General features: G+C 36.3%; 1 protein-coding gene and 1 long non-coding RNA gene across 2 annotated transcripts in view; one reads left to right on the forward strand and one right to left on the reverse strand.

Moving 5' to 3' along the window:
- LOC136831166 (uncharacterized) overlaps positions 1-26,826 on the reverse strand; it is a 412,738-nt gene extending 385,912 nt beyond the window's left edge. The window contains exons 1-3 of the long non-coding RNA XR_010850788.1: positions 26,619-26,826; positions 20,224-20,487; positions 2,722-2,783 (exon numbers count right to left, since the gene is read on the reverse strand). This is a non-coding gene — a long non-coding RNA (uncharacterized lncRNA). The remainder of the gene's footprint in view (positions 1-2,721; positions 2,784-20,223; positions 20,488-26,618) is intronic.
- LOC136831165 (uncharacterized) lies at positions 10,581-21,928 on the forward strand. Its single transcript, XM_067091121.1, has 11 exons — positions 10,581-10,824; positions 12,495-12,524; positions 13,838-13,867; positions 14,017-14,046; positions 15,507-15,578; positions 16,215-16,295; positions 17,127-17,243; positions 17,993-18,115; positions 19,164-19,349; positions 20,281-20,510; positions 21,686-21,928. The coding sequence occupies exons 1-10, from the start codon at positions 10,677-10,679 to the stop codon at positions 20,466-20,468; spliced, it is 1,005 nt and encodes a 334-aa protein (XP_066947222.1). The 5' UTR covers positions 10,581-10,676; the 3' UTR covers positions 20,469-20,510; positions 21,686-21,928.
- Positions 26,827-27,500: the final 674 nt, after the last annotated feature.

Raw genomic sequence — 27,500 nt, forward strand, 5'->3', positions numbered from 1 at the left:
CAGTAAGAGGAGTCACAAAAAGTGGCCATCATAATCACACACTCGACCACATTCTCTCCCAACATCACCCAGATAAACACACAATCCACTATAGCAACAACTCTCCTGATCATACCACATCGAAACGTAGTGAAACGTTGAGTTTAACTTCTTTATTTCTAGTGTGTCATCATAATCACACACACTCTACCACCTTCTCTCCAGACTCCACCAGATAAATTACACAATCCGCTATAGCAACAACTCTCCTGATCATACCATATCGAAACATAGCAAAACGTCTGAGTCAAATTACACAATCCACTACAGCAACGACTCTCCTGATCATACCATATCCAAACGTAGCGAAACGTCGGAGTTTAATTTCTTTATTTCAAGTGAGTGCAAGACACCCCGGATGTGCACAAACCCTTCCGCGAACGGTATCAACACCGAGCAATTACCGCGTGAGACTCTTCTTTTTTCGCAGAAAGAGAGATAATTGTCAGAAGAGGAAGAGAACTTCATCACAAACTGAATTCCGGTGATACAGCCATTACTTTTAATGAGACGCGCTGACAATGGGGGGGGAGGGTCTCCTTCCTTCCCAATTAAGTACAAATGATTATGAACGAGAATTCCGCCGTTCAGAATTCGAGAGATTAATTAGGGACATAAAGGCGTTTTAGTATATTTTGACTGCCGTGGGAGAGTCGCCCCTTTTGCCTTTATCATCGCATAAAGCTGTTTTCTCTAAGTGTAAACATTGTTGTCATGACATCGACGAGAGGAATACGTTAAACGCCTACGAATAGCTTTATCTCCAGGGTATAAAGGTCAGTGGACGGACCTCGTTTTAATCAACACTGAATCGAGAGAATAGAATGGGACATACAATTCACGCCGGAGGCCAAGAGCTGGGACCTATGAAGTCATTCAGCGCTGAAAGGAAAATTGGTGGTAAAAAGGTCTGAAAGGTGTAACAAGAGGAAAACTTTCGCACTTGCGGTATGAAACAGTTGTTAGAAGATGATCGAGGAAAGTAACATGGAAGAAAGAATATGAAAGGAGGTGCAGTAAAAAAAATGAGATGGGCTGCAGCTGGGGGCCTATGGAAGGGACTCTGCGAAGAACCTTGAGTAATGCCTACAGTGCACCGCGCGTGAGGTTCAACACTGAATCGAGAAAATATTAGTGTAGGCATATATAAATGGGCCCCCTTCAAAAGCATTCCATTATACTAAGTCATACTGGTAAATCTTTATATTTTGCGGATTCATATCTCATCATGGAAGCACGCAAGTACTCAAATTTCTCCATAACTACCTATTTCAGGCAGCATTCCCTATTCCTAGTATAAATGCAGATTTTTTTCTGCCTTACTGTACCTGTGATACTTCTATGTTATGCTAAAATCTTGGTACAATTGCTCCGAGCTAATGGCATAGAGCCATTTTTTCCCTTGACATATAACTCCGTACTGTATTTTTATTTATTCTCTTGTACAAAAACTTCGATTCCTTTATATTTATTGAATGTCATTAACTGCTGTGGTTATATATAAAGTAAAGTTATATATAAAGTTAAATCACCTCAACATGGCACCATATTCATTCTACACAGACAATTATGACCTTAAGAGACACCATATCGATTCCACAAAGACAAACTTAAACCAGACACCATATCCATTCTATACAGACATGTATGACCTTAAAACCACAACATACATTTAACACAGATATTTATGACCTTGAAAAGGGCTTCATAAGAATTTAACATACATTGATGACCTTAAAATGGTCTTAACTCCCTTCAGATTATTATATCTAACTTATACTGTGCAATGCATTTATATTAATTACATCCGTATTTCAGTGAATTCAAAATGGACTCAACATTCCCACATTTCAGTCACTTAAATCTCTGTCAGTCACTGAACTCTCTTTCAGTCACTGAAATCTATTTCAGTCAATGAAATCTCTTTCAGTCCCTGCAATGTCAATCTCTTTCAGTCATTGAAATCTCTTTCAGTCACTGAAACCTCTTTCAGTCACTGAACTTTCTTTCAGTCACTGAAATGTCTTTCAGTCACTGGTCTTTCAGTCTCTGCAATGTCTTTCAGTCACTGAAGTCTCTTTCAGTCACTGACATCTCTTTCAGTCACTGAAATCTCTTTAAGTCACTGAACTCTCTTTCAATCACTGAACTCTCTTTCAGTCACTGGTCTTTCAGTCACTGAAACGTCTTTCAGTCACCGGTCGTTCAGTCACTGAACTCTCAGTCGCTGATCTTTCAGTCACTGGTCTTTCAACCACTGAACTCTCTTTCAGTCCCTGAAACCTCCTTCAGTCACTGAACCCTCTTTCAGTCACTGAAATGTCTTTAAGTCACTGGTCTTTCAGTCACTGAACTCTCTTTCAGTCCCTGGTCTTTCAGCCACTGAACTCTCTTTCAGTCCCTGAAACCTCCTTCAGTCACTGAACCCTCTTTCAGTCACTGAAATGTCTTCAAGTCACTGGTCTTTCAGTCACTGAACTCTCTTTCAGTCCCTGGTCTTTCAGCCACTGAAACCTCTGTCAGTCCCTGAAACCTCAAAGATCTGAAAGGCGTGTACACCCGGCAAGGAACAAGACACACTCTTTGCTGACAGAAACTGAACTTCAGCGCAGAGACAGCCCTCTTGAGTGAAACGGGGGCTACCTGTCGCAGTTAATTGACTGATAACAGGCACCAACTCACCTGGAATGACATACACGTGTCCTGCTGAGGTGGTGTGGGGCATACTTCTCAGGCTCACGCCCCTGCGGAAAAAAAGGAGATATGTATATAAATAAAGATTTTATGTATGTGTGTATATATATACACATATACATATACAGAGAGAGAGAGAGAGAGAGAGAGAGAGAGAGAGAGAGAGAGAGAGAGAGAGAGAGAGAGAGAGAGAGAGAGAAAGAGGAAACACTGTCATTCAAATCATGCTTAGAATACTGTTGTTATCCCTCCTCACAAAAAAAAAAAAAACAATCTATTTCAATTTAAACCAGAATATTTAAGAAGATAATCAGAAGATAATCATTGTTAAATCCTGCGCAATAAGAAGCTTTGCAAATGTAAAATGTTTAGTTAATTACGCTCTTTCAATATTTTATCACTGACAATGCCAGGTATCGTATTACTTACATTCTCATAACAATGTCGAGTTCTCATGTGATGATATTTTTTTTTTTCTAAAATGTCTGTTTATGATTTTCCTTGTTTTTTTTTTGTACGTTATACAAACTATAATATTTATTTATTGTGCCTCAACTTCAGAAGTAAAATTCCAAATGTGTCTTGCTATTCAACTTATTTTGGTTTTAAAACTGCTACTGCTAGACTTCAGAATTATGAACATATTCTCTTTCTCTCTGTACATACATATATACATACATATATATATATATATATATATATATATATATATATATATATATATATATATATATATATATATATGCTATATTCATTCATTTAAGTGAAAACTCTCACAGGATAAATTGGACTGAAAGTTCGGTGATTGCCAGATCGAAAGATTTCTCTTCAAGAAATCTATTGGAGTCCACTATTATCCAGCTTACTTCCAGTTGTAACTTTAATCTTAGCCCTGGCATGTATTATTTGGACCCCTGTATTAGAAAAATGTTCAAGAATGACCTAAAAGATAAAATCACTGACTTAATTACAAGGTAGCTACTTGATATATATTTTCGGTATATCCGTATGTTTAATATATATTTTTTTTATTTGTAAAAATGTTCATCCTGCAAAAAGTTATTATTGTTTACAAAAAAAAAGAGAATTATTGTGTTGTACTAAAAATTTTTAGGTGGTCAGTCACGAACCTGTATAATCTTTTAATTGTCCTGTCCCTGCTCTTGAACGGTTGATCCTAATCCTTTGTAAAAACCTCTTAAATATTTAATCCTGTTTTGGCAGTTCTACTAATTCTTCAATTGTGTTGGATTCCAGGTACATATGTTTCCTTTATAATCCCCATCTGTCATTTATATGAGCTTTCTTTGTAAACATACTTTTATATTTCTTCAGTCTGCTAAGTAAAGGACTAGTGTCGAAAGGCCTCGCAGCACTCCAGTGTTTCCGTTTCCTTCGTGGATTTTATCTTTATTTATACATTCATCACGTTCCATATTTTCGTGATTCAGTTATATATATATATATATATATATATATATATATATATATATATATATATATATATATATATATATACAGTATACTTGCCTGAGGAGAGGGACAGCTTGGTCTCTGAAATATAGCCTTTATTTTACCCACATTTTGGCATTTTTGTGGGTTCCTAATATTTGATATACATACATATATATATAAATATATATATATATATATATATATATATATATATATATATATATATATATATATATATAAATTTCTAACTCACATCAGGATCGAACCCAGGTCTTTCAATTGAAAGACGAGACCGCTACCAACCAAGCCACACAAGTGATGACCAGAAATTTATTTCTGTTCCACACGCGATTGTGTGTTGATTATTTCTAATATATATATACATATATATACATACATACATATAATTATACATATACATACATATAATATAAATGACAATACTTTCCAACCACTCCAAAAACACTAAATCCCCCACACACACACATCTGAAAAGACTCTCACAGCCCACATCACAAGCCTTAATAAATTTCAAAAAAAATCAAAGACGTAAAACTCTCCCAATTCTCTGAACTCCCTGATACCCCGACAGAATTAGTCTCATTAAAGCGCGCGACACCGAGATTCATAAAAACTCTTTTAAGGCGTCAGGCTCGAACCGGAATCATTTCCAGTCATTTCTTCACTTCTTGCTTCGTTCTGCGCCACTGTGAAAGATTCACTGTGAAAGATTCATTTATATTATTTATCGCGCTCGCTCACATTAAACTTCCCCGGTTTGTTATTCTTGATATTACTGCCCTAATACGATTCATCTTGTGTTTTATTGTTTTACTTACGTTTTTATTTCTTTGCTGATTTGTCAGTTTATCGTGTTTTTCTGATAACTGATCTCTTCTTTCTGTATTTCTGAATAATAATAATAATAATAATAATAATAATAATAATAATAATAATAATAATAATAATATATTCTGTTACTTCTTTCGAATGGACGCCGAAATATTCTTTGGAAGCTTGAATTTCAAGTCAATGGCCCCTGTGGTGGGCTTGTTCCATATGAATAGGCTTCCTCTTCTGAATAATAATAATAATAATAATAATAATAATAATAATAATAATAATAATAATAATAATAATAATAATAATAATAATATATTCTGTTACTTCTTTTCGAATGGAATGAAATATTCTCTGGAAGCTTGAATAATAATCTTCCGACTAATAATAATAATAATAATAATAATAATAATAATAATAATAATAATAATAATATTCTGTTACTTCTTTCGAATGAACACCACCATATCCTTTGGAAGCTTGAATAATAATAATAATAATAATAATAATAATAATAATAATAATAATAATAATAATAATAATAATAATAATACGAGAAACCTGGAATACAGTCTGTTTCATAGCGGCCACATTTCGGTGGTGTATTCAAGATTGTTATATATTTTCATTTCCTTCGTGGGAACGGTTATGAACGCTTACTGCTTTCTTAACTTTTCTCTGACGGCTCAATAATGATTCATAATGATGTCGTTCATTATAAGCGACTATTACGACGTAATAATACGTGTTATTCTCGCGAGAGTGAAATGTCTTCAATCTTCCTTCCATTACAGAAGAATTTCTTGTGTTATTTGCGAGCGAGGAAGATAGGCAGATGTTCAGAGGGTAAATATAAAATAAGAATATAAAGTGAACAAAGAAGAGAGAGAGAGAGAGAGAGAGAGAGAGAGAGAGAGAGAGAGAAGAGAGAGAGAGAGAGAGAGAGAGAGAGAGAGAGGTTTTGTATATACAAAAATGCCTGACGGTGAGTGTTCTACAATTTACAACACAGTGAATAGTATATGAACATATGCAAAATGAATGAGAGAGAGAGAGAGAGAGAGAGAGAGAGAGAGAGAGAGAGAGAGAGAGAGAGAGAGAGAGATTTTCTGTATGAACCCTAACGCTTGACGGTGAGTGTTTTACATTTTACAATTCAGCGAACATAATATTATCATATGCAAGAGAGAGAGAGAGAGAGAGAGAGAGAGAGAGAGAGAGAGAGAGAGAGACTTTCAAAACAGTTTTTTCTGAATAATGACTCCCTCCTTTTTCCAGTCGCTTTTCCAGACACTGGAGTCTGGAAAAAGGGTGATTGCCTGTTATTACGCCACGCAAAAAGTGCCAGTGTGTATTATATGAACCTGTTACCAGAATAAACAAGTAAAAAACTCGCCGGAGTTTCTTCGGCGCAATCGTTCTTTCTGTACAGCCACTACAGCTTATAATCAAGGCCACCGCAAATAGATCTATCTTTCGGTGGTCTCGGTATAATACTGTATGAGCCGCGGCCCGTGAAATTTTAATCACAGCCCGGTGGTGGCCTATCCTATATTGTTGCCTCACGATTATGGCTCACTTCAACCGTAAATAAAATAAAAACTACTGAGGTTAGAGGGCTGCAATTTGGTAGGTTTGCTGATTGGAGGGTGGATGATCAACATGCCAATTTGCAGCCCTCTAGCCTCTGTAGTTTTTAAGATCTGAGAGCGGAGAGAAAAAGTGCGGACAGAAAAAATGCGGACAGAAAAAGTGCGGGCAGAGAAGAGTGCGGACAGAAAATTGCGGACAGGAAAAAGTGCGGACAGAAAAAGTGTGGACAGAATAATATATATATAAATATATATTATATATATATTATATTATATATATATATATATATATATATATATATATATACATATATACATACATATGTATATATATATATATACATATGTATAGATATATATATATATATATATATATACATATATACATACACATATAATATACACATTAGGCAGATGACAAAGATTTGACCAAATTCCTCTGACCTAGACTGAACTGAGAAGTGTCTCTTGCAAGGTACTTGATAAAAGGGTAGCAATAAGAAATTCACAAAGTCCTGTCACCTGTGTAACACACGGAGCTTTCCGGGCAAGAAGGGCCAATCAACCTTAATGAGTAGTTCACGCATAATTTATTTTTACTCCTCACCCATTTTGGCTTCAGACAATTTAGCCGTCACTTTCAATATCAGTTATTAATATGATTATCATTTTAGTTTTCTGTGAAAGATAACTATTGTGCTGGCTTTGTCTGTCCGTCCGCGCTTTATTCTGTCCGCACTTTTTTCAGTCCGCACTTTTTTCTGTCCGCACTTTTTCTGCCGCACTTCTGTCAGCACTTTTTTGTCTACACTTTTTTCAGTCCGCACTTTTTTCTGTCTACACTTTTTTCAGTCCGCACTTTTTTGTCTACACTTTTTTCTGTCCGCACTTTTTCCTGTCCGCACTTTTTCTGTCCGCACTTTTTTCAGTCCGCACTTTTTTCTGTTCGCACTTTTTTTTGTCCACACTTTTTTCAGTCCGCACTTTTTCTGTCCGCACATTTTTCTGTCCACACCTTTTCTGTCCGCCCTCAGATCTTAAAAACTACGGAGGCTAGAGGGCTGCAAATTGTTATGTTGATCATCCACCCTCCAGTCACCAAACATACCAAATTGCAGCCCTCTAGCCTCCTCAGTACTTTTGATTTTATTTAAGATTAAAGTTAGCCATGATCGCGCATCTGGCAACGACATAGGATAGACCGCCACAGGCCCGTGGTTAAAGTTTCAAGGGCCGCGGCTCATCCAGCATTATACCGAGACCACCAAAAGATAGATCTATTTTCGATGGCGTTGATTAAACGCCGTACAGAAAACTCGATTGCACCGAAGAAACTACGGCGCATTTTACTAGTTTTCTTTTATTCTTGATAAGATAGCAATGTCATTCAGTAAATAGTGGAATGGACTAGAATAAAGAATTTAGCCCAAAAGCCAAGCGCTGGGATCCAAGAGGTCATTCAGCGCTGAAAGGGAAATTGAGAATAGAAAGGTTTGAAAGGTGTAACAGGAGGAAAACCTTTTGCAGTTTCTCTACGAAACGACTGTTAGGAGAGGGTGGATAGAAGGATGGAAGAAAGAGAATATGAACGGAAGTACAGTAAAAGGAATGAAAGGGGGTTGCAGCTAGGGGCCTAAGGAAGGGACTCTGTCAAGGGACGCTGCAAAGAACCTTTAGTAATGCCTACAGTGCACCGCGTGAGGTGCACTGGCGGCACTACCCCCGTAAGGAATTCAGTAGTGTAGTAATATATATTATATATAATATATATGTAATATATATTTCCACGGAATAGACCTTAAACTATATTTAGTCTTTTTTGTAATAATGATTCTTCCCTCTCTCTCTCTCTCTCTCTCTCTCTCTCTCTCTCTGTCTCTCTCTCAGTAATAACATTCAGTACCTCCGAGCATAAATCCGTGACCTCAAGGCAAATCGCGAGAAGCGTTACAAAGTCACAAATATAAATCTGAAAATCTCATCATCAATTTCTTTTATGGCGTCACCAAGCTAAAAGTTTTCAAATCCCTTACTGCTGCTGCTGCGTCGAGCGATGTTTGTGAAATATATTCCTGAGTGGAATACCTCCATTACTCATTCAGCTTTTCTCGAAAGGTATGTGAATTATTTATTATTATTATTATTATTATTATTATTATTATTATTATTATTATTCTTATTATTATTATTATTATTTGGAAGGACTTTCTGTCTATGGACAAGTTGTTGTTGTTATTATTATTATTATTATTATTATTATTATTATTATTATTATTATTATTTGGAAAGAATTCCTGTCCATGGACAAGTTATTATTATTATTATTATTATTATTATTATTATTATTATTATTATTATTATTATTATCATTATTATTATTTGGAAGAACTTCCTGTCCATGGACAATATTATTATTATTATTATTATTATTATTATTATTTATTATTATTATTATTATTATTATAAACTCCCATCTCATCATTCTACAAACCCAAGAACCTATGTTATTATTATTATTATTATTATTATTATTATTATTATTATTATTATTATCATTTAGCCAACACCTCCTTAACTCCCATCTCACCATTCTACAAACCCCACTCCACAACCTACCCCGTCTCACTACAACACCCCATAACCCCTCCCGCCACCCCAAACCCTTCTCAACCTCTCAATGCCTCCCCTCCAACCAATCTCCTCCACCCAAGCGAGCATAATCTGTCCCCAGTTGAAGGAGGCCTCATCTCGCTGAAGTGTAATCGAGACTTAAAATGGTGCCGAGTGTCGCAACTTCACATCTTTTGTAAATAAGGAGAACACGCACTCGAGGATGTCACGAGAAGTTTGTGAGAGATGTAGAAGTATGTTTTCGTTCCCTGAATAAATGAATGTTTATCAAAGATATATTAATAAGGATGGCATATTATCTGGGTGATAATCTTCATATTCTGATTAATTTTCACATTTTTATAATTTCTAAAAGGAATGATCTATTTAATGTCGGAGAATATCCATCAAAGTAATTGTTTTTAAGTGATAATCATCTTTGCTTTACATACAGTGTATATATATATATATATATATATATATATATATATATAAATATAGATATATATATACATATATATATACACAATACTTGTATATATAAATAGAAGTATAAATATAAATATATATACACATATATACATATACATATACATATAAAACCCCTCACGTCCCTTCTCAGAAAGCGAGCCGCTCAAATAACCTCTAACATCACAGCACAAAGGAAGAGAGTTAGTTATAAGGACAAACGCGGCACTCACACAAAACGACTTGATAGATTCAATTGCGGTGATAAGAGTCGCTCTCGTGACGCCTCTGGGTTTGGTTTGTCACCCCCATTCAGCCCCCAAGGTCACGGCCCAAGCAGGCCCCATCCCACCCATTTATTTGGGAGACTCTTACACCCCCAAGGTAACGCCCAAGCAAGCCCCATCCCACCCATTTATTTGGGAGGCTCTTAGCCTAACTACCCTATGATGGAACCTCTCTTAAGGGTGGCATGTAGTGCCGCGCTCGAACGTCGCTGCCAGACGTTTTGTTTTGAGTCCAATCTCGGACAAGTACTCGCGACTGTACGATACTTTCATCCACTTGGCTTTCGCCCAGAATATTGTTTTACTATTCTCTCAATTCCTCTCAAATCACATTCAACTCTGAGTCGGAATCTCGTATAAAATCATCAGAAATTCACTGAAATTGATTCATGTCCCTCACTCTGAAAGCTTGGCGTTCCAACTCGTGATTGCATACGATACTTTCATCCACTTAAATTTCGCCAGGACTATTGTTTTATTCTTTCCTCCCAGTTCCTCTCAAATTCACATTCAACTTTGAATCGGAATCCCGTATAAAATCATCAGAAATACACAGAAATTGATTCAGATCCCTCACTTTGAATGAAAGCCTGTGGCTCCAACCCTTTTGTTATGGTGCTGGCTGGGGTGACTTAACAACCAGTGATTCAGTGACACTCTCAGTGGCGTTTTCTGTGCCCTCTGAGAAGCCATGGAGTTTCCCTTCGTCCGGATTCTCGTTCTTGTGACATTCTCCTCACTCTGTGACGCAAATGTGACGGAAGAGAAAGAGGACTCTAACGTATTACTCGTGGAAGCGATTGAGAAGGGGTTCGAGAGGATATTGCAGCGTCTTGAAGGTAAAACAAACATTCCTCAGTACTTTGTGATGGCTTGGCTGCAAGGGTTATTCTGTGCTGAGGCGATGATTACATTTGTCGGTTAATTCTGCGTGTTGTAGCTTCAGGCGCTTCTGAAGAGAATACGTTTATATACTGTGCGTATGTACTACATACGTTATTTGTATGTGTGTATGTATGGATTATATATAAATATACAGTATATATAAATATATATGTATATAGATGTTTATACACATACGTATATATATATATATATATATATATATGTATATATACATATAATGAAGCAAGGGCTTTGTCACTAATACGCTCATGTCTTTCAAACGCACAAATATAAAGCCACAAATACAACTTATTAAAAAAATTCACATTAACCGAGAATAACTTCCAGCACGCAATAGGAAATTATATAATGCACAACAAGAAGTGCATCTTGTGATCGAGATATTCAGGTATTTTAAATATATTTCCCTCAGTTCAAGGGTTGAGTAATGACAGGTAAACAAATTATAATTTTATCATTATTATTATTAGTAGTAATAATTTTATTGTTGTTATTATTATTATTATCATTATTATTATTCAGAAGATGAATCCTATTCATATGGAACAAGCCCACCACAGGGGCCACTGACTTGAAATTCTTCAAGCTTCCCAAGAATGTTAAGGTGTTCATTCGAAAATAGCACCAGAGGGTAATGGGAAATAGAGAAAGAACGAGATAAATTAATAAATAAAAATATAAGTTGAATGTTAAAATACAATATTATAATACAAGTATTGTAGTGTATTTCATTCCATCTTTCCAACCGTAGATTAGTTATATTAGTTTGTGACAATAACAGTCACGAAATATATATATTAGAATATTTCATATTTTGAATAAGTGGCTCATCAAATGTTAAAATGAATGTAATAACAACAGCAAATATAACAAAAATTATAACTACAACAAAGCTTAAACCCTGACGATAAAAATAACTACAATACTGGTGTTGTAAAAATAAGAGTTATATTAATTTCTAAGAGCAAAAATAATAACATCTACATATTTTTTTCAATATTTATGACTAATATACATTAAGAGATCTATGAAGTTTTAATGAATATTTCCACCTATTGAGGGAAATCACAATTCAGTGTTAAAAAGAAATTATTTACATATTTAGATTATATGGTATTAAACACAATAACACCTCATTTTAACTTTTTCTGCCCGCCCTCAGATCTTAAAAACTACCGAGGCTAGAGGGCTGTAAATCGGTATGTTACTCATTCACCCTCCAGTCATCAAACATACAAAATTACAGCCCTCTAGCCTCCTCAGTACTTTTTATTTTATTCAAGGTTAAAGTTAGCCATGATCGTGCGACTGGCAACGCTACAGGTGCCAAGAACGGGCCACCACCAGCCCGTGGCTGAGTTTCATGGGCCTGGCTCATACAGCATTATTTACAAAAATCTTCGGCTGCATTTTACTTATAATATCTTTCACAGCTAATTTTTTTTTTTAGAACCTAAGGCTAAAGCAATTTATGCCTAACCTAAAATAACATGTGCTTTAAACTGATAACAATTAGATCTGATAATGACAGTTAATGACAAAAATGTTACTGATAAGTATAAAAGTCCTTTAATTACGTAAAACTTTGTTTTTCCTTTTACAGATCACCAGAATAAACTGGCTACGCTTGATGGTGAGTGTTTTACAATTTACAATTCAGTGAACATAATGTTATTATATGCAAAAGGAGGAGAGAGAGAGAGAGAGAGAGAGAGAGAGAGAGAGAGAGAGAGAGAAAAATTTCTGAGAAGAGTGTTTTAAATTTACAATACAGTGAACAGTACATGAACATATGCAAAATGAGAGAGAGAGAGAGAAAGAAAATTTTCCGTATGAACCCTGTGAGTGTTTTACAATTTACAATACAGTGAACAGTACATGAACATATGCAAAATGAGAGAGAGAGAGAGAGAGAGAGAGAGAGAGAGAGAGAGAGAGAGAGAGAGAGAGAGAGAGAGGTTTTGTATGTACAACAATGCCTGACGGTGAGCGTTCTACAATTTACCATACAGTGAACAGTATATGAAAACATACAAATGAATGCGAAGAGAGAGAGAGAGAGAGAGAGAGAGAGAGAGAGAGAGAGAGAGAGAGAGAGAGAGAGAGGCTATAACGCTATATACTTCTTTTGTTAAAATGTCTTATCGTTCTCTCTAGGAGAACCAAAAAGATTTAAATTCAGACAGTTGTCTGCGCCCAACCATTTTTAGTCTTAACGATCAGTCAGTGCAACGCTTAGGAGAATTAGACGCTTTTTATTCCTGTAGTACGTTTACACACGCCTGCTTGCTTGCATTACATACCGAAATATGAACTGAGACGGAAATCTAAAGCATGGAATATATAACAATTCGTTTTACTTTATATATATACTGAAAGACAATCCTTAAATTTCCTGTCTGTATGTGAGGTGAAATCCATCGCGTATATTATTTTGCCTATTTATTTATTCATTCGCTTCGTATTACAGTTCACCAAGCTTATCACTTTCCATCCCCCTTCGCCGTTTGAACCGCGAATTAATATTATTCTTATTAATGGTATTCCTATTAAACTTTCACGCTTCTGGTCATGTTGAATGAATTTATTTACTCGGTGATTTTCCCTTACACTGATGCACTATTATTATTATTATTATTATTGTTATGATTATGATGATTATTATTATTATTATTATTATTATTATTATTATTATTATTATTATTATTATTATTATTCCTCTCTCTTGCGATTTCAGTGTTCCACCGAAAGGTATCGGGCATAACGCCACTGATGTGTCATTATTATTATTATTATTATTATTATTATTATTATTATTATTATTATTATTATTATTATTATTATTATTTTATTTTATTATTATTATTTTGTTATTTTATTATTTTTATTTATTATTATTATATATATTATTATTATAATTATAATTCCTCTCTCTTGTAATTCCAGAGCTCCACCGAAAGGTATCGGCCATAACGGGTCAGTATGCCTCGCAGTTTCACCCCGTCTGAATAACTGAATGTGAGAATTTGTTGTGTCACAGAAAATAAGAGGTGGGAATTCTCGATATGAAGTTTTAATCTCTTTTTTTTTATCTTTTTTTTTTTTTTACTTTTCCCATTTCACAGAGCTTCAGAAGAGGATGACTTCCATGGAAGGTTAGTGCGTGTGTGGTTTTTTGTTTAGTCTGAAATATTATTATTGAGATTTAAGACTTATTTCTTTAAATATATTTCTTATAGCTATACATGATTAAGGTCATCTAATTCTTACTTTGAAGTGTATCTTATGTGAATGCCCTACGTGAAGAATGATTGTGGAACTGGTATGTATTGAAATTGATAATGTTCGCAAGGGTATCTTATATTTTCATAGAATCTCAGAAGATCTCTGGCTTCATATGCTAAAGTGTACACGTGTACACAGCACATGTATGGTAAGATATGCTATGTACTATCTACCTATCACACACATACATAAATATATATATATATATATATATATATATATATATATATATATATATATATATATATATATATATATATATATATATATATTTACATATATTCATATATTTGTATATATATACATACATATGTATATGTGTACATACAGGTATATATATATATATATATATATAAATACATACATACAGTATATACATATATCATATACATCAGATTACAAAGTTCTATGCATTTTTTACCAACAACACTGGATCATATTCAATCTGACAGTATCTCTCAACACCATCAAAATCACCGCCATGCACACGACTCCCAGGTCATCTAAATAACCTACACAGGTCAAAGTGCTTGACCTCGCGCCCTAAAACGTCACAATCAATCAGTCTGTCCACTAAAAAGTGCACAGATAAATTTTACGCGTTTGGGAATGAAATGATGATATACCTGATTACAACTGATGGCAACTCCAGAGCGTTCCTCTGATGGGACGTTCAGTACCATGGAAGCTTACATTGTCAATGTAATACGATTATGATATACAAACGAGAGATGAACAACATTTTCTCTGAAATACTACTTTTATTCCTCTTCCTCTTTTGCTACTTTTCATTTCGTCATTCCTTTTTTTTTATCACTACTTAATTCATTCGCTTCTTTATTTATTCAGTTCTTAATTCTTAGTGGTTATTGTGCAGTTTCATATATCAAATATTTTAATTCACTCCTATATTTGATTCATTCAATCATTTTGGTTAAGCGATCAAATATTCTTTTACTGAGTTAGTTATCCGTTCGTTTCGTTAATTACTCAATCGCTCAGTCACTTATTCTTTATTTTATGACGTCTATTTTTGGCAGACTCTTTCATGTAGTACCTAATAATTACCAAACTTTTTTTTTTATCCCTGAATCGTTCGCTTATCATAACTTTTTTAAACACATTTAATCTATTTCTCTATTTCTAATTTCTCTCCAATCACTCACGCAATCACCATCATCACTCAACTTAATCATCTGCATAATCATTCGTTCTCATTCAAATGCATCGGGACGTTGACAAATTCTCACCATTCATTCATCCACGTCTCCCATCTCATTCGTTCATTTTCTCATTCCCTCCCTTTTCATTCATTATTATTTTTCACCAGAACAGCTCGCGGATCTGAAGGACTACGCCAGGAAGGAAGAGGTCGAGTCCTTTTTCAACAAGACGGAGACAGGTGAGGCTATATGCTACCGGATCGCATTTTCCAGAGACGTAACCGAGTGCGACCTTTCCCCTGAAAAAAGCGGGACGCCATATCTTGAAAACTAACCATAGGAGTTTCTTGAAAATATTCTCATTATGTTTCCCACACCCGAATTATGAGAGGGATTTTTAATCTAGCTTGACCTAACTCAACCTAACCTAACATAACCTTGGGACACGGCAAAAAAAAATCAGGGTCTGGTGTAATACTAGCATACATCTTAGGAATTTGCTATCGGGTCTAAATAATTCTCGCTTTATGTGTGTGTGTGTATGTATATGTATATATATATACATACGTCTGTTTGATGATAATCATTAATAAAATCCGGGCCTGGTGCAATACTAGCATACATCTTAGGAATTTGCTATCGGGTCTAAATAATTCTCGCTTTGTGTGTGTGTGTATACGTATATATATATATACATATATATACATATGTCTGTTTGATGATAATCATTAATAGTTCATTGCCTCTACATCATATATCCTTGCCAATCCATTTATACCTGTTAAATGCAATACGCTTTATATTACTCTCAGTAAACGCACAGATAGGCCCTATTCACTTTCTTAGACAACCTTCAATCCAGATCTATCTTGCAGAGCTACGCAACATAGGCGCCGCTCTCAATAAATGCTCAACGGCCGATCAGGTGTCGGAGTTTCGCGACATTATGCAAGCGGGTAAGAATCATCTGTCGTTTCATTTTAATTCTTATATATACGAAATGTTCACGGCAATTGAAAAGTAGTACTGTAATGGAGTGTGAGGTGATGTTCAATTAAGTTCCATATATGAACAGACTAACTTAGTTTAAATACATTTAAGGACAAAACGAATGATGAGAATTTGATTTGGAAATCATTTTGGTTAATTAAATATGAACTGGAATATAGAATTTAGCAGAAAGGCCAATAAGCGTTGGGACCTATGAGGCCATTCAGAGCTGAAAAGGAAAATTGATAGCAAGAAGGTTTGAAAGGTGTAACAAGAGGAAAACCTTTTGCAGTTGCACTGTGAAACAACTGTTAGAGGGGGTGGAAAGTCAGATGGGAGAAAGAGAATACGAACGGAGATACAGTAAAAGGGATTGAAAGGGGTTTTAGCAGCTGGGGACCTAAGGAAGGGACGCGGTAAAGAACCTTAACTAATGCCTACAGTGCACCTCGTGAGGTGAACTGACGGGATTAAATAGATATAATTTGTATAAAAAATCATTTTAATACAATTCAGGACAATGAAGAATAATGAAATTCCTAGATTTGGAAATAATTTCCAGTTAATAGCTGATTTAGGATAATAAATACTTTGAATACCTTTCAGTACAATGAAGAATAATGAGAGTTTGATTTGGGAATATTTTTCGGTTAATCAAATATCTAATTTACGATAAGAAACACTTTGAATACATTTCAGGACAATGACGAATAGCGAGAATTAAATTTAAAATTAAATTTTCAGTCAATCCAACAGATAATTTATGATAGACAGACTAATATATATTATCCCACCAGACGAATGCAAAGAGGACACCCACGAATGCAGCGAATTTGCTCTGTGCAACGACAAATTGATGAAGTACCATTGCACCTGTTTACCTGGCTATTACGGCGACGGTTTCACCTGTCAAGGTAATTATCATTGCACCTGTTTACGTGGCTATTACACAGACGGTTTCACCTGTCAAGGTAATTACCATTGCACCTGTTTACCTGGCTATTATAGAGACGTTTTCACCTGTCAAGGTAATTATCATTGCACCTGTTTACCTGGCTATTGTAGAGACGGTTTCACCTGTCAAGGTAATTATCATTGCACCTGTTCACCTGTTGTGACAGCCAGTAAATTTTTTTTATTATTATTTCCTAAAAAGATTCAGAAGTTTATTTAGCAAACTATAGACAATTTTGAAGTTCTCTAGTGTCTCATTTAATGCACTGGTTTTACGTTAAAAGGTTGCTATAGAATAGAGAACAGAATATACAATTTAGACCAAAGGCCAAGCGCTGGGACCTATGTAAAGGTCATTCTGCGCTGAAAGGGAAATTGGGAGTATACAAGGCTTGAAAGGTGTAACAGGATGAAAACCTCAAAGCAGTTGCACTATGAATCAATTGTTAGGAGAGGATTGAGGAAAGTAAGATGGAAGAAAGAGAATATAGCAAAATGAATGAAATGGGTTGCAGCTAGGGACCTAAGGGACGCCGCAAAGAAGAAGTAAGAGACCAAAATGAATTAAAGAGGTTGCAAAGAACCTAAGGGACGCCGCAAAGAACCTCAAGTATTGCCTACAGCGGCCTGATAGTTAGCTCATTCTGTCATTCATGTATTTTTCTAAGCCCTCCATAAACTCTTCTTCTCTCTCTTTTGCCTTCTGCAGATGTGAATGAATGCGCAGAGGGGAATTTCGCCTGCAACAGGAACGAAATTTGCGTCAACACCCAAGGGAGTTACCAGTGCATATGTCGAGATGGATTCATGAGGATCAGAAATTCGTGTCAAGGTAACTAACCACATACTCGCAACATGAACTGCGTATTAAAGGAAACAAGTGACTACTTATCCATTCAAAAGCACAGCTTCTAGAACAGGAATGGAATGGAATATGAAATTTAGGCCAGAGGCCAATAAGCGCTCTGACCAATGGCGATGTCATTCAGCATTGAAAGGAAAATTGAGAACAAAAAGGTTTGAAAAGTGTAACAGGAGAAAAACGTCGCAATTGCAATATAAAACAATAGTTAGGAGAGGGTTGAGGAAAGTAAGATGGAAGAAAGAGAATATGAATTTAAAAGACTTGTTCAGCTAACTGAAGTGCGTTTTCTTTCCGTCAAAACTTGTCGAACAATGATGAAAAACGTAAAATTCAAGCCTACTTTCTTAGTCTGTTTAAGTGACAACAGAAAATTGTTATATTTATCTTATTTCATGTAATATGTTTAAACACCTCGTATGCAAATGAATTAAATTTCTTATGAGGATCGAAACACTTTTTTTTATAGAACCCTGAATATTCCCACTTTCCTCCAGATTTCTAAAAGACCCTGTAAACCTGTAAAACAACAAACTCAGAGAGTAACTCTACCAATCAATTTCATTAACAACTTTTCCAATGCCCCAACAAAGCTTAGAGAGTAACTCTATCAATCAATTTCACTTTCTCTTCACAAACTTTAACCATTTCCAATGCCACAACAAAGCTCAGAGAGTAACTCTATCAATCAATTCCATTATCTCTTCACAAACTTAACCATTTCCAATGCCCCAACAAAGAAATCTCAGAGAGTAACTTTACCAATCAATTTCATTATCTCTTCACAAACTTAACCATTTCCAATGCCCCAACAAAGCTCAGAGTAACTCTACCAATCAATTTCATTATCTCTTCACAAACTTAACCACTGCCAATGCCCCAACAAAGAAATCTCTGAGAGTAACTCTACCAATCAATTTCATTTTCTCTTCACAAACTTAACCATTTCCAATGCTCCAACAAAGCTCTCTCAGAGAGTAACTCTACCAATCAATTCAACTTTCTCTTCGATCTCAAGACATGACCTGCACGAGTCCGTCTCTTTTCCTGCCGACCCTGGGGTGCATCACCCCCGTCTTCACGAGGATGATCTGGGAACAGGCCAGGGGCATCTGCGAGGCCATGGGCAAGAGGCTCCTCCAGGATATTGCGGAACACGACCTCGAGACGCTAGGCCGCTACTTCGGGCCTCTGATGGAAGACAGTAAGTCCAGGTCTTGTGATAGTAAGTCTAGGTCTTGTGACTGTAGTAAGTCTAGGTCTTGTGACTGTAGTAAGTCTAGGTCTTACGATTGTAGTAAGTCTAGGTCTTGTGACTGTAGTCAGTCTATGTCTCGTGACTGTAGTAAGTCTAAGTCTTGTGACTGTAAGTCTAGGTCTTGTGACAGTAAGTCTACGTCTTGTGACAGTAAGTCTAGGTCTTGTGACAGTAAGTCTAGGTCTTGTGACAGCAAGTCTAATTCTTATGACAGTAAGTCTAGGTCTTGTGAATGTAGTAAGTCTATGTCTTGTAACAGTAAGTCTAAATCTTGTGACAGTGAATCTAAGCCTTGTGACACTATGCCTAAATCTTGTGACAGTAAGTCTAAGTCTTATAACAGTAAGTCTAAGTATAATCATTTAATTTTTCCTCAACTGTTGCCGTAAATAAAATTCAAGAGTTAAAATCATCTCCACTCAGCCATCAAGAGCTATTGCCAAGTGGATAAAGTCACTGACACCCATGTGGCTCGAGTTCCGGCTCAAGCAGATGCAATTATCATATATAGGCTAATTTCCTTTGGGTGTAAGTTGTGTCCAAGGAAATATGAATTCGATATTAAGAAGTAATTTTTGGCTTATTCTTTGGATATACATTCATACATACACTTGTGCGGACACAAAGAAAATAATTTCCAATAAAATTCAATGTTAATAGGTAGCCTAATAGTGACTTAACCTTTGATAATAACTGCGTACGAATGCATGCAAGCACGCGCGCAGACACGCACACACTATATGTGTATATATACAAACACAGAAGTGTTTGTCCATTGTCACGGGTAGGCCTTTATCAAATACACTATCAACCAACTGACCTTCCATTGGCTCGCCGTCTCTTCCCTGGGCACTCCTAACTGCAAGCTAATTTCCAGGTCCTCAACCCTGGATAGGCCTGAGGGATTACCGGTGGATTTCCAGCGAGGAGGAAGTCCCTGACGACATATGGGCCGAATCCACTCCGGGAGGAGGCTGCGGGAACATCGACCTGAGGCCCACCAAACTGGGCGTGTGGGACGGAGGCTGCGAATTTGAAGATTACGCGCTGTGTCAGTCTGTTTGATTCGGAGCCGTTGATGATTCTGTTTGGAGAAATGAAAGAAAGGTACAGTGACACCTCAACTTAACAGACATGACTTCTGTACTTATTAGCTACAATAGGGTACGGTGACGCCTCAACTTAACAGACCTGACTTCTGTACTTATTGGCTACAATAGGGTACAGTGACACCTCAACTTAACGGACCTGACTTCTGTACTTACCAGCTGCTGTAAGGTACAGTGACACCTCAACTTAACGGACCTGACTTCTGTACTTATCAGCTGCTGTAAGGTACAGTGACACCTCAATTTAACGGACCTGACTTCTGTGCTTCTCTGCTACAATAGGGTACAGTGACACCTCAACTTAACAGACCTGACTTCTGTACTTACTAGCTACAATAGGGTACAGTGACACCTCAATTTAACGGACCTGATTTCTGTACTTATCAGCTGCAATATTATGATTTTTTTTCTGCTGTGCTACCATTTTAAATGTCATAAATTTCTCAATAAAGAATCTTAAAAGTGAATGTTTAGTTTAAAGTTCAGGCTAGTTTAGGTCAGGAACTATGTGGAATTGCTGTTAGCTATAAAACATCTGGAAAATACTTGATGGACTCTGTTACTTACCAGAAACCCAGACCAGTCCCCTCCCCCCAAATGTTCTGCTAAGTTGAGATGCTACTGTCTTGGGTACTGTTTTGTTAAAACGATGCTGAATGTCTCTTATTCCTAAAATAAAATAGTCTCACATATTCTGCCCTAGAATGGAAGCCTGCAGTATGTGCAAAATTTTCGAAATTGAGATATGCCACCAACTGGGCTCGTGAAACACTTAACAGATGTTACTGCAGTTTCAGAATGATTCCTCAATGCTGTCCACGAGTATTTAGGGGGCCACAGTTGCAGTATCTGCAAAATCAGTGGTAAGGCAAGGGAAAACTGCAATATCTACCATTTTTCTCAGTTTTGTATTTTTGCAGATACTGCAGTCCTCCATTTTAGGGTAGAATTGTCCAATAGGTCAGTGTTTTATCTAGGGGGTCCATTTGCAGTATCTGCAAAATCAGTAGTCAATTTTTCAGTTTTTATTTTTGCAGATACTGTGGTCTTCCATTTTAGGGGCAGGTCCAATAGGTCAGTGTTTTATCTAGGGGGTCCATTTGCAGTATCTGTAAAATCAGTAGTAAGGCAAGGGAGTGTCTAAACCATTTTTCTCAGTTTTGCTTTTTGCAGACACTGCAGTCTTCCATTTCAGGGCAGTACTGTCATCTGGGACGATGCTAACTCTTCTGGAAGGGGAATTGTAGTATACTGTTAATTGATATTTATCTTTTTTCTATACAAAGATTATATTACTTAATAATGAAATATTTGATAAGATGTCAGATGAATTCACTTTCTTCTTGCTTCTCGGAATAAAAATGTAACTCTTGGTTGAGAAACAAATAAACAGCTTTAGGAAAATGTTGTTTTAAACGCTTCTTTCTTTCCTCCCTTTTGAACTGAACTGACTATAGAATTTAGGCCAAGGGCACTGGGACCGACGAGGTCATTCAGCGCTGAAACGGAAATTGACAGTAAAAGGTTTGAAAGGTGCAACAGGAGGAAAACCTCAAAGCACTTGCACTATGAATCAATTGTTAGCAGAGGGTTGAGGAAAGTAAGATGGAAGAAAGAGGATATGAAACGAGGTACAGTAAAAGAAACGAAAGGGGTTGCAGCTTGGGGCCTAAGGAAGGCACGCTGCATAGAACCTTAGGTAATGCCTACAGTGCACCGCATGAGGAGCACTGACGGCACTACCCAGTACGGGGTTTCCTCCTTTTTAAACATGAGATATATTCGATTATGATTATGGGCCAAATGATTTATTAATGTCTTTTATATTCTAAAATATTTCAGATACAAAATTTTGTATCCTATGTATCTGTGCAACGGCCATCATAGCATGTATTTAATCATGTTACTATCCCTTTTTTATTTCAACAATGCACAAAACCACGTAATCTTTTTACCCGACTGAAATCATTTCTCAGGCAAACAAGTAAAAAAATGCGCCTAAGTTTCTTTAGCGCAATCGAGTTTCCTGTACAGCGTATAATCAAGGCCACCGAAAATAGGTCTATCTTTCGGCGGTCTCAGTATGATGCAGTATGAGCCGCGGCCCATAAAGATCTCAGCCGGCAGTGGTGGCCTGTGCTATTTCGTTGCCAGAAGCACGATTATGACTAACTTTAACCTTAAATGAAATAAAAACTACTGAGGCTAGAGGGCTGCAATTTGGTATGTTTGATGATTGGAGGGTGGATAATAAACATACCAATTTGCAGCCCTCTAGCCTCAGCAGTTTTTAAGATCTGAGGGCGGACAAAAAAATTGCGGACAGAAAAAAGTGCGGACAGAGTAAAGTGCGGACGGACAGACAAAGCATACACAATAGTTTTCTTTTCAGAAAACTAAAAGCACGCTAATATAAGTTCTCCTGCACAGAAGAAGTATGAATATTACATTCGTTTTTCACTATGATGTGATATACAACTTTGGTATATATTGTTTTTAAGGTCAAAACTTAAAATGCCGAAATTCCCCCAAACATCAGATGACTTCCTGTTGTAAAGTTGTCACAAACGATTAACCCGGTTATTTTGTTGATAACTTCACTTTCATTCGCCACAAAGTCACCACAAAACTAGCATAGTTAAAATAAAATAATAATATATATATATATATATATATATATATATATATATATATATATATATATATATATATATATATGTATATATATGTTGGCTGTGTGGTTTAATGCGCGTCACTGTAGTCCTGAGTTCTTGTCTTCAGTGGTTCAAGCCCAGGAGACGACGAATTTATTATCAACTATAAAATTCCCCGGATAACATATATGAAAATTATATTATTTCCGAGGTAGAGCGAATTGGATATTAAAGGATAAAATTTCTGTCGATGGGCCGGAGTTAATGCCGGCTGATGAAGAGTTAGAGTGAATATGATAAAATTTTTCGCTATAATGTGGTTCGGATTCATATATATATATTGGTTATATACGTAAAATAAGTCTAATATAGGAGAGCTGTTAATCAGCTCAGTGGTCTATAAAACTAGGTATACTTAACTTAACATATATATATATGTGTGTGTGTACATACATATATATATTTATATAGAATATATACTTATATACACATATATATATAACTCAACTCAAATAAACAAAAATAAACTGTCACTGAAGTACATTAAACAGCACCAGTCCACAGCACATTAATATACCACCTTAATCATTTCCAGCATTCCTTTTGTGTCGATGCACCCAGTTATTAAAACCACTGGGTCTCACAGCCCTTATTAAAATCAACGTCCTTACGAAAACTCGTTTCAAAGCTTCTTGAACGTGTAATTGCAATTCAACCGCGAGCACTTATTGCAACAACGGAATGCAGAGTATGCAATCCAGTGTTATGCACCGCGGCTTTTGCCGGGGTGCAACTGTACCACGTGAAGACAAGTCTTATGAGATACCTCAGCTCGGTCGCAAGTCTGGCGTGAACGTCAGCAGACTGAAAGTAATTTTGCTTCACGATGAATGGAAAAGGAGTTTGTGTATACCAGGAGTCATAGTCTGGAAATGGCAACCTTCTGTTTTATTAATAAATAAATAGGCAAATAAATAGATCAATTAACTGATAAGTAAGTGGAGTGGAATGTGCAGTACCACCTAATATGTAATTGCCACAATGACCACTCAACGTCTCCAATCCCTCACACACTTGTAAGTATGTACGTATGTATGTACGTGTATATGTATATATATATATATATATATATATATATATATGTGTATATATGTGTGTGTGTGTGTGTGTGTGTGTGTGTGTATATTACTCGCATGTCTTCGAAAGCTTGTACTTTGTGAATTAAAAGAATCTGAAATCTAAACCATATTGTCTTGCTTAAGCCTAATACGAGTAATATTAATGCATATACACAGTGCAGTTGCGTGGCTATTTTGTGACATACATAGGCCTATGTATACAATATATAGTTACATATATACTGTATATATATGGCGAGTTCTCTCAAAAATCTACCCGTAACTCTTATTTTCTAAAGCGGTCAATTCTGTACTCAAGTATAATTGTAAACTGTTTAATTCAGATGGTCATATGAAGGCAGATTGTGTTATCACCTAAGCCTGCAACTCATTCTCTATTATAAATCACGTACAGTTTTCAAAAATCATAAACCTTTTAAATACATTAACCTCGGTTGCAAGAAATTACGACCAATGAGCTATTTTACCAACATTTTGAACGAGTCGTTTCAAAATAACCGATAAAAAAAAAAAATTGGGGCAACCTCACGCAATATCCTTACCTTAGGCCGAGTATTCACGATCAGGTTTACTTGTCGGTTCGTCTGATATTTCATCGAATTTGGCGTCAAAGATACATGGAATATACAATTTAGGCCTAAGGCCAAGCGCTGGGACCTATGATAAGGTCATTCAACGCTGAAAGGAAAACTGCGAGTTAAAAGGTTTGAAAGGTGTAACGGGAGGAAAACCTCGCAGCTGCGCTATGAAGCAATTTTTTGAAGTGGGTGGAAATTAAGGCTGCAACTAGGGGCTGAATGGATGTTGCAAAGAACCTTAAGTAATGCCTACAGTGCACCGCGTGAGGTGACACCTAAGTTGTCGTTTTCAAACTTGGATGAAGAATTAAATATATATATAGGCCTAGTTCAATTCGTTGTTAGGCCCGCCAGCGCTATTTGTAGTAGGCCGTTCAGAGTCCAAATCATATTAAAAAATTAATTAAAAAGTTCCATATGATGTTAATAATTTAAAATAAATGAAAAAAGTTCCTTACGATGCAGATAATTTGGTACACGTCCATGAAAGGTGTTACTAGGTAGCAAGTAGGTTTTATGTTCCACTTTCGTAACTGAACCAACCCCAGGTTCTAATTTAAACTCATTCATCAATATTGTAAGAAAATAGACATCTGTCTTTAATGAGAAATATTTAGACCAATATTCTTTTACGCTTTTTCTGCGTAGTTCATTATACGAAGTGAATTGCCGCGAAAGATAATCATTCACCAAGAGTTTCATTGGCGGCCATGTGTCTTACCACGACGAAGGCTGGGCGAGAACTGACGACGATATGACAGACAACCTCGATTTGACGGTCCGACTGACAGTTCTGTCAACTCTTTTCATGTGGACTGTCATCTGTCGAACAGTCACGAGCGAACTGATAGGTAAACCTGATCGTGAATAACCGGCCTTAATAAAATTTTTAACGGAATTTCTAAATATCCGATACCTCCAGTTCTGCCAACCTTACGGAATCTCCCTAAAGGCCGCCACTTACGTTCAGTTACACCTGCGCAGTTATAAAAAAAATGAACCTACTAACGTTCACTTTTGCTTACACAGGCATAATTGCTTGCAGGTAAAACTGAGCGTTAGTGGCGGCCTTAGGGAACGAAGACTGAGTGGTAATTTGGAAGACTGTCTTCGAAGGGTTGGTACGCCCTATGAGGGCAATATGGCGGCTCCCCCCGCCTAAGCTGCGTTGAAGTCCAATAGAGCTTATCACGTACAAGACGTCAATAATACTCTTTATAAACCCGATATAACAAGAGTGAGATTCAGAAAGGGAGAATTGTCCACAATATTAACAAAAAGGCTTAAAAGTAAATGGCTGAAATATACGAAGGTTTAAAAGATTAAACCTTCAGACTAAGTTTAAAGACCACGTGTTTTCTAGGAACAGCTGATATCTTATTATAATAAATCGCTGGACTTTAAATATAAATCAAATTCATTTCGTGACGGTTCAACGTTATTATACCAAATACGGACGCGTTGTTTATAATGAAGTTAATAAATAACGATTATATTAATATATATATATAATATATATATATATGATGGGTTGAAAAGCTAGGCCTATATTCCTTTACAACCTTAACCTCCGGTGCTTCCGATTGCATAACTGAAATATGAGTATAATCTAAACAATATCATTAAACACATGATATGAATCTTGTGGTAAATTTACAAATAGTAAAGAAATATCATTCAAAACGTGAAATGAATATACCGGTACTACCGGTAATATGGAGGGCACAGAACTGACCTTTCTCTAACAGCTTGATTTTTTTTCTTCCCTTTGTCTTTGCCGTTCGGAATTAAATTGATAAATGAGTTCTTTATATTTCTACGTCACTCCATCTTAATTCAGCACTACAACAGACCTACGATATTCGATAAAAGCACGTCTGCATTTTCGCTGGAGGGCTTGAAGGGGTATGAACACCAACCTCTTACACCATCACAAGAACACTGGACTCCCATCCTATGTTCCCCGTGTTATATAGGTAATGTTTCCTTTCCACTATTAAGTAATGTTTCTCTTCAGTCAAATCTCAACTTTTATCATTTTAATAATTTCGATGAGTTGTTTTGTTGTCAGATTCAGCCAGCTTCGTGCTGACACGGGCTCTTGCTCATCAACAGTCCGCAAAGAACGCAAATTTTTGCAAGCTCTTGGTGATCCGGTTTAAGACATGGCGTTACCGTCTCATGCTGGTGATGATGATTTCCAAACCGTTGATAATTAGCCCTTTCTGATGTTTACTGTAATGGATAAAATTAAATTGTTATGGATATATTTAATGGCTCTATCTGCGAATTTTTTCTGCTGTGAAAATAAAAGTTGAGATTTAATGGAAGAGAAACATTACCTATACGGAACCGTAGGATCAGGGAGGGTTGGGAACCCCCCTAGACCCCAGTGTGCTTCTGGTAGTGGTGTGGAAAGGTATTGCACCACCCTTGAGGAACTCAGCCGGTGCTTTCAGTGGCTGTTGTGGGCTTATTATAGTGCTTGCTGGAGGCCTGTTTTAGTGCTAAATTATGATTAAGTGTCATAGAAGTTTAAAGCATCCAGTTATCAATTAAATTCTGATCGGGAACGACAAAGGGGAGGAAAAAATCAAGCAGTGAAAGAAAGGTCAGT

The sequence above is a fragment of the Macrobrachium rosenbergii genome, chromosome 48 (assembly GCF_040412425.1).
Source record: "Macrobrachium rosenbergii isolate ZJJX-2024 chromosome 48, ASM4041242v1, whole genome shotgun sequence".
NCBI classification, from domain to species: domain Eukaryota; kingdom Metazoa; phylum Arthropoda; class Malacostraca; order Decapoda; family Palaemonidae; genus Macrobrachium; species Macrobrachium rosenbergii.

What these genes read in the sequence shown, in the direction of transcription:
- LOC136831165 (XM_067091121.1), top strand. Translation starts at nt 10,677, where the DNA reads ATGGAGTTTCCCTTCGTCCGGATTCTCGTTCTTGTGACATTCTCCTCA. An exon ending in GATATTGCAGCGTCTTGAAG is followed by an intron (nt 10,825 to 12,494) that starts GTAAAACAAACA and finishes TTCCTTTTACAG; the next exon opens with ATCACCAGAATAAACTGGCT. An exon ending in CGGGCCTCTGATGGAAGACA is followed by an intron (nt 19,350 to 20,280) that starts GTAAGTCCAGGT and finishes GCTAATTTCCAG; the next exon opens with GTCCTCAACCCTGGATAGGC.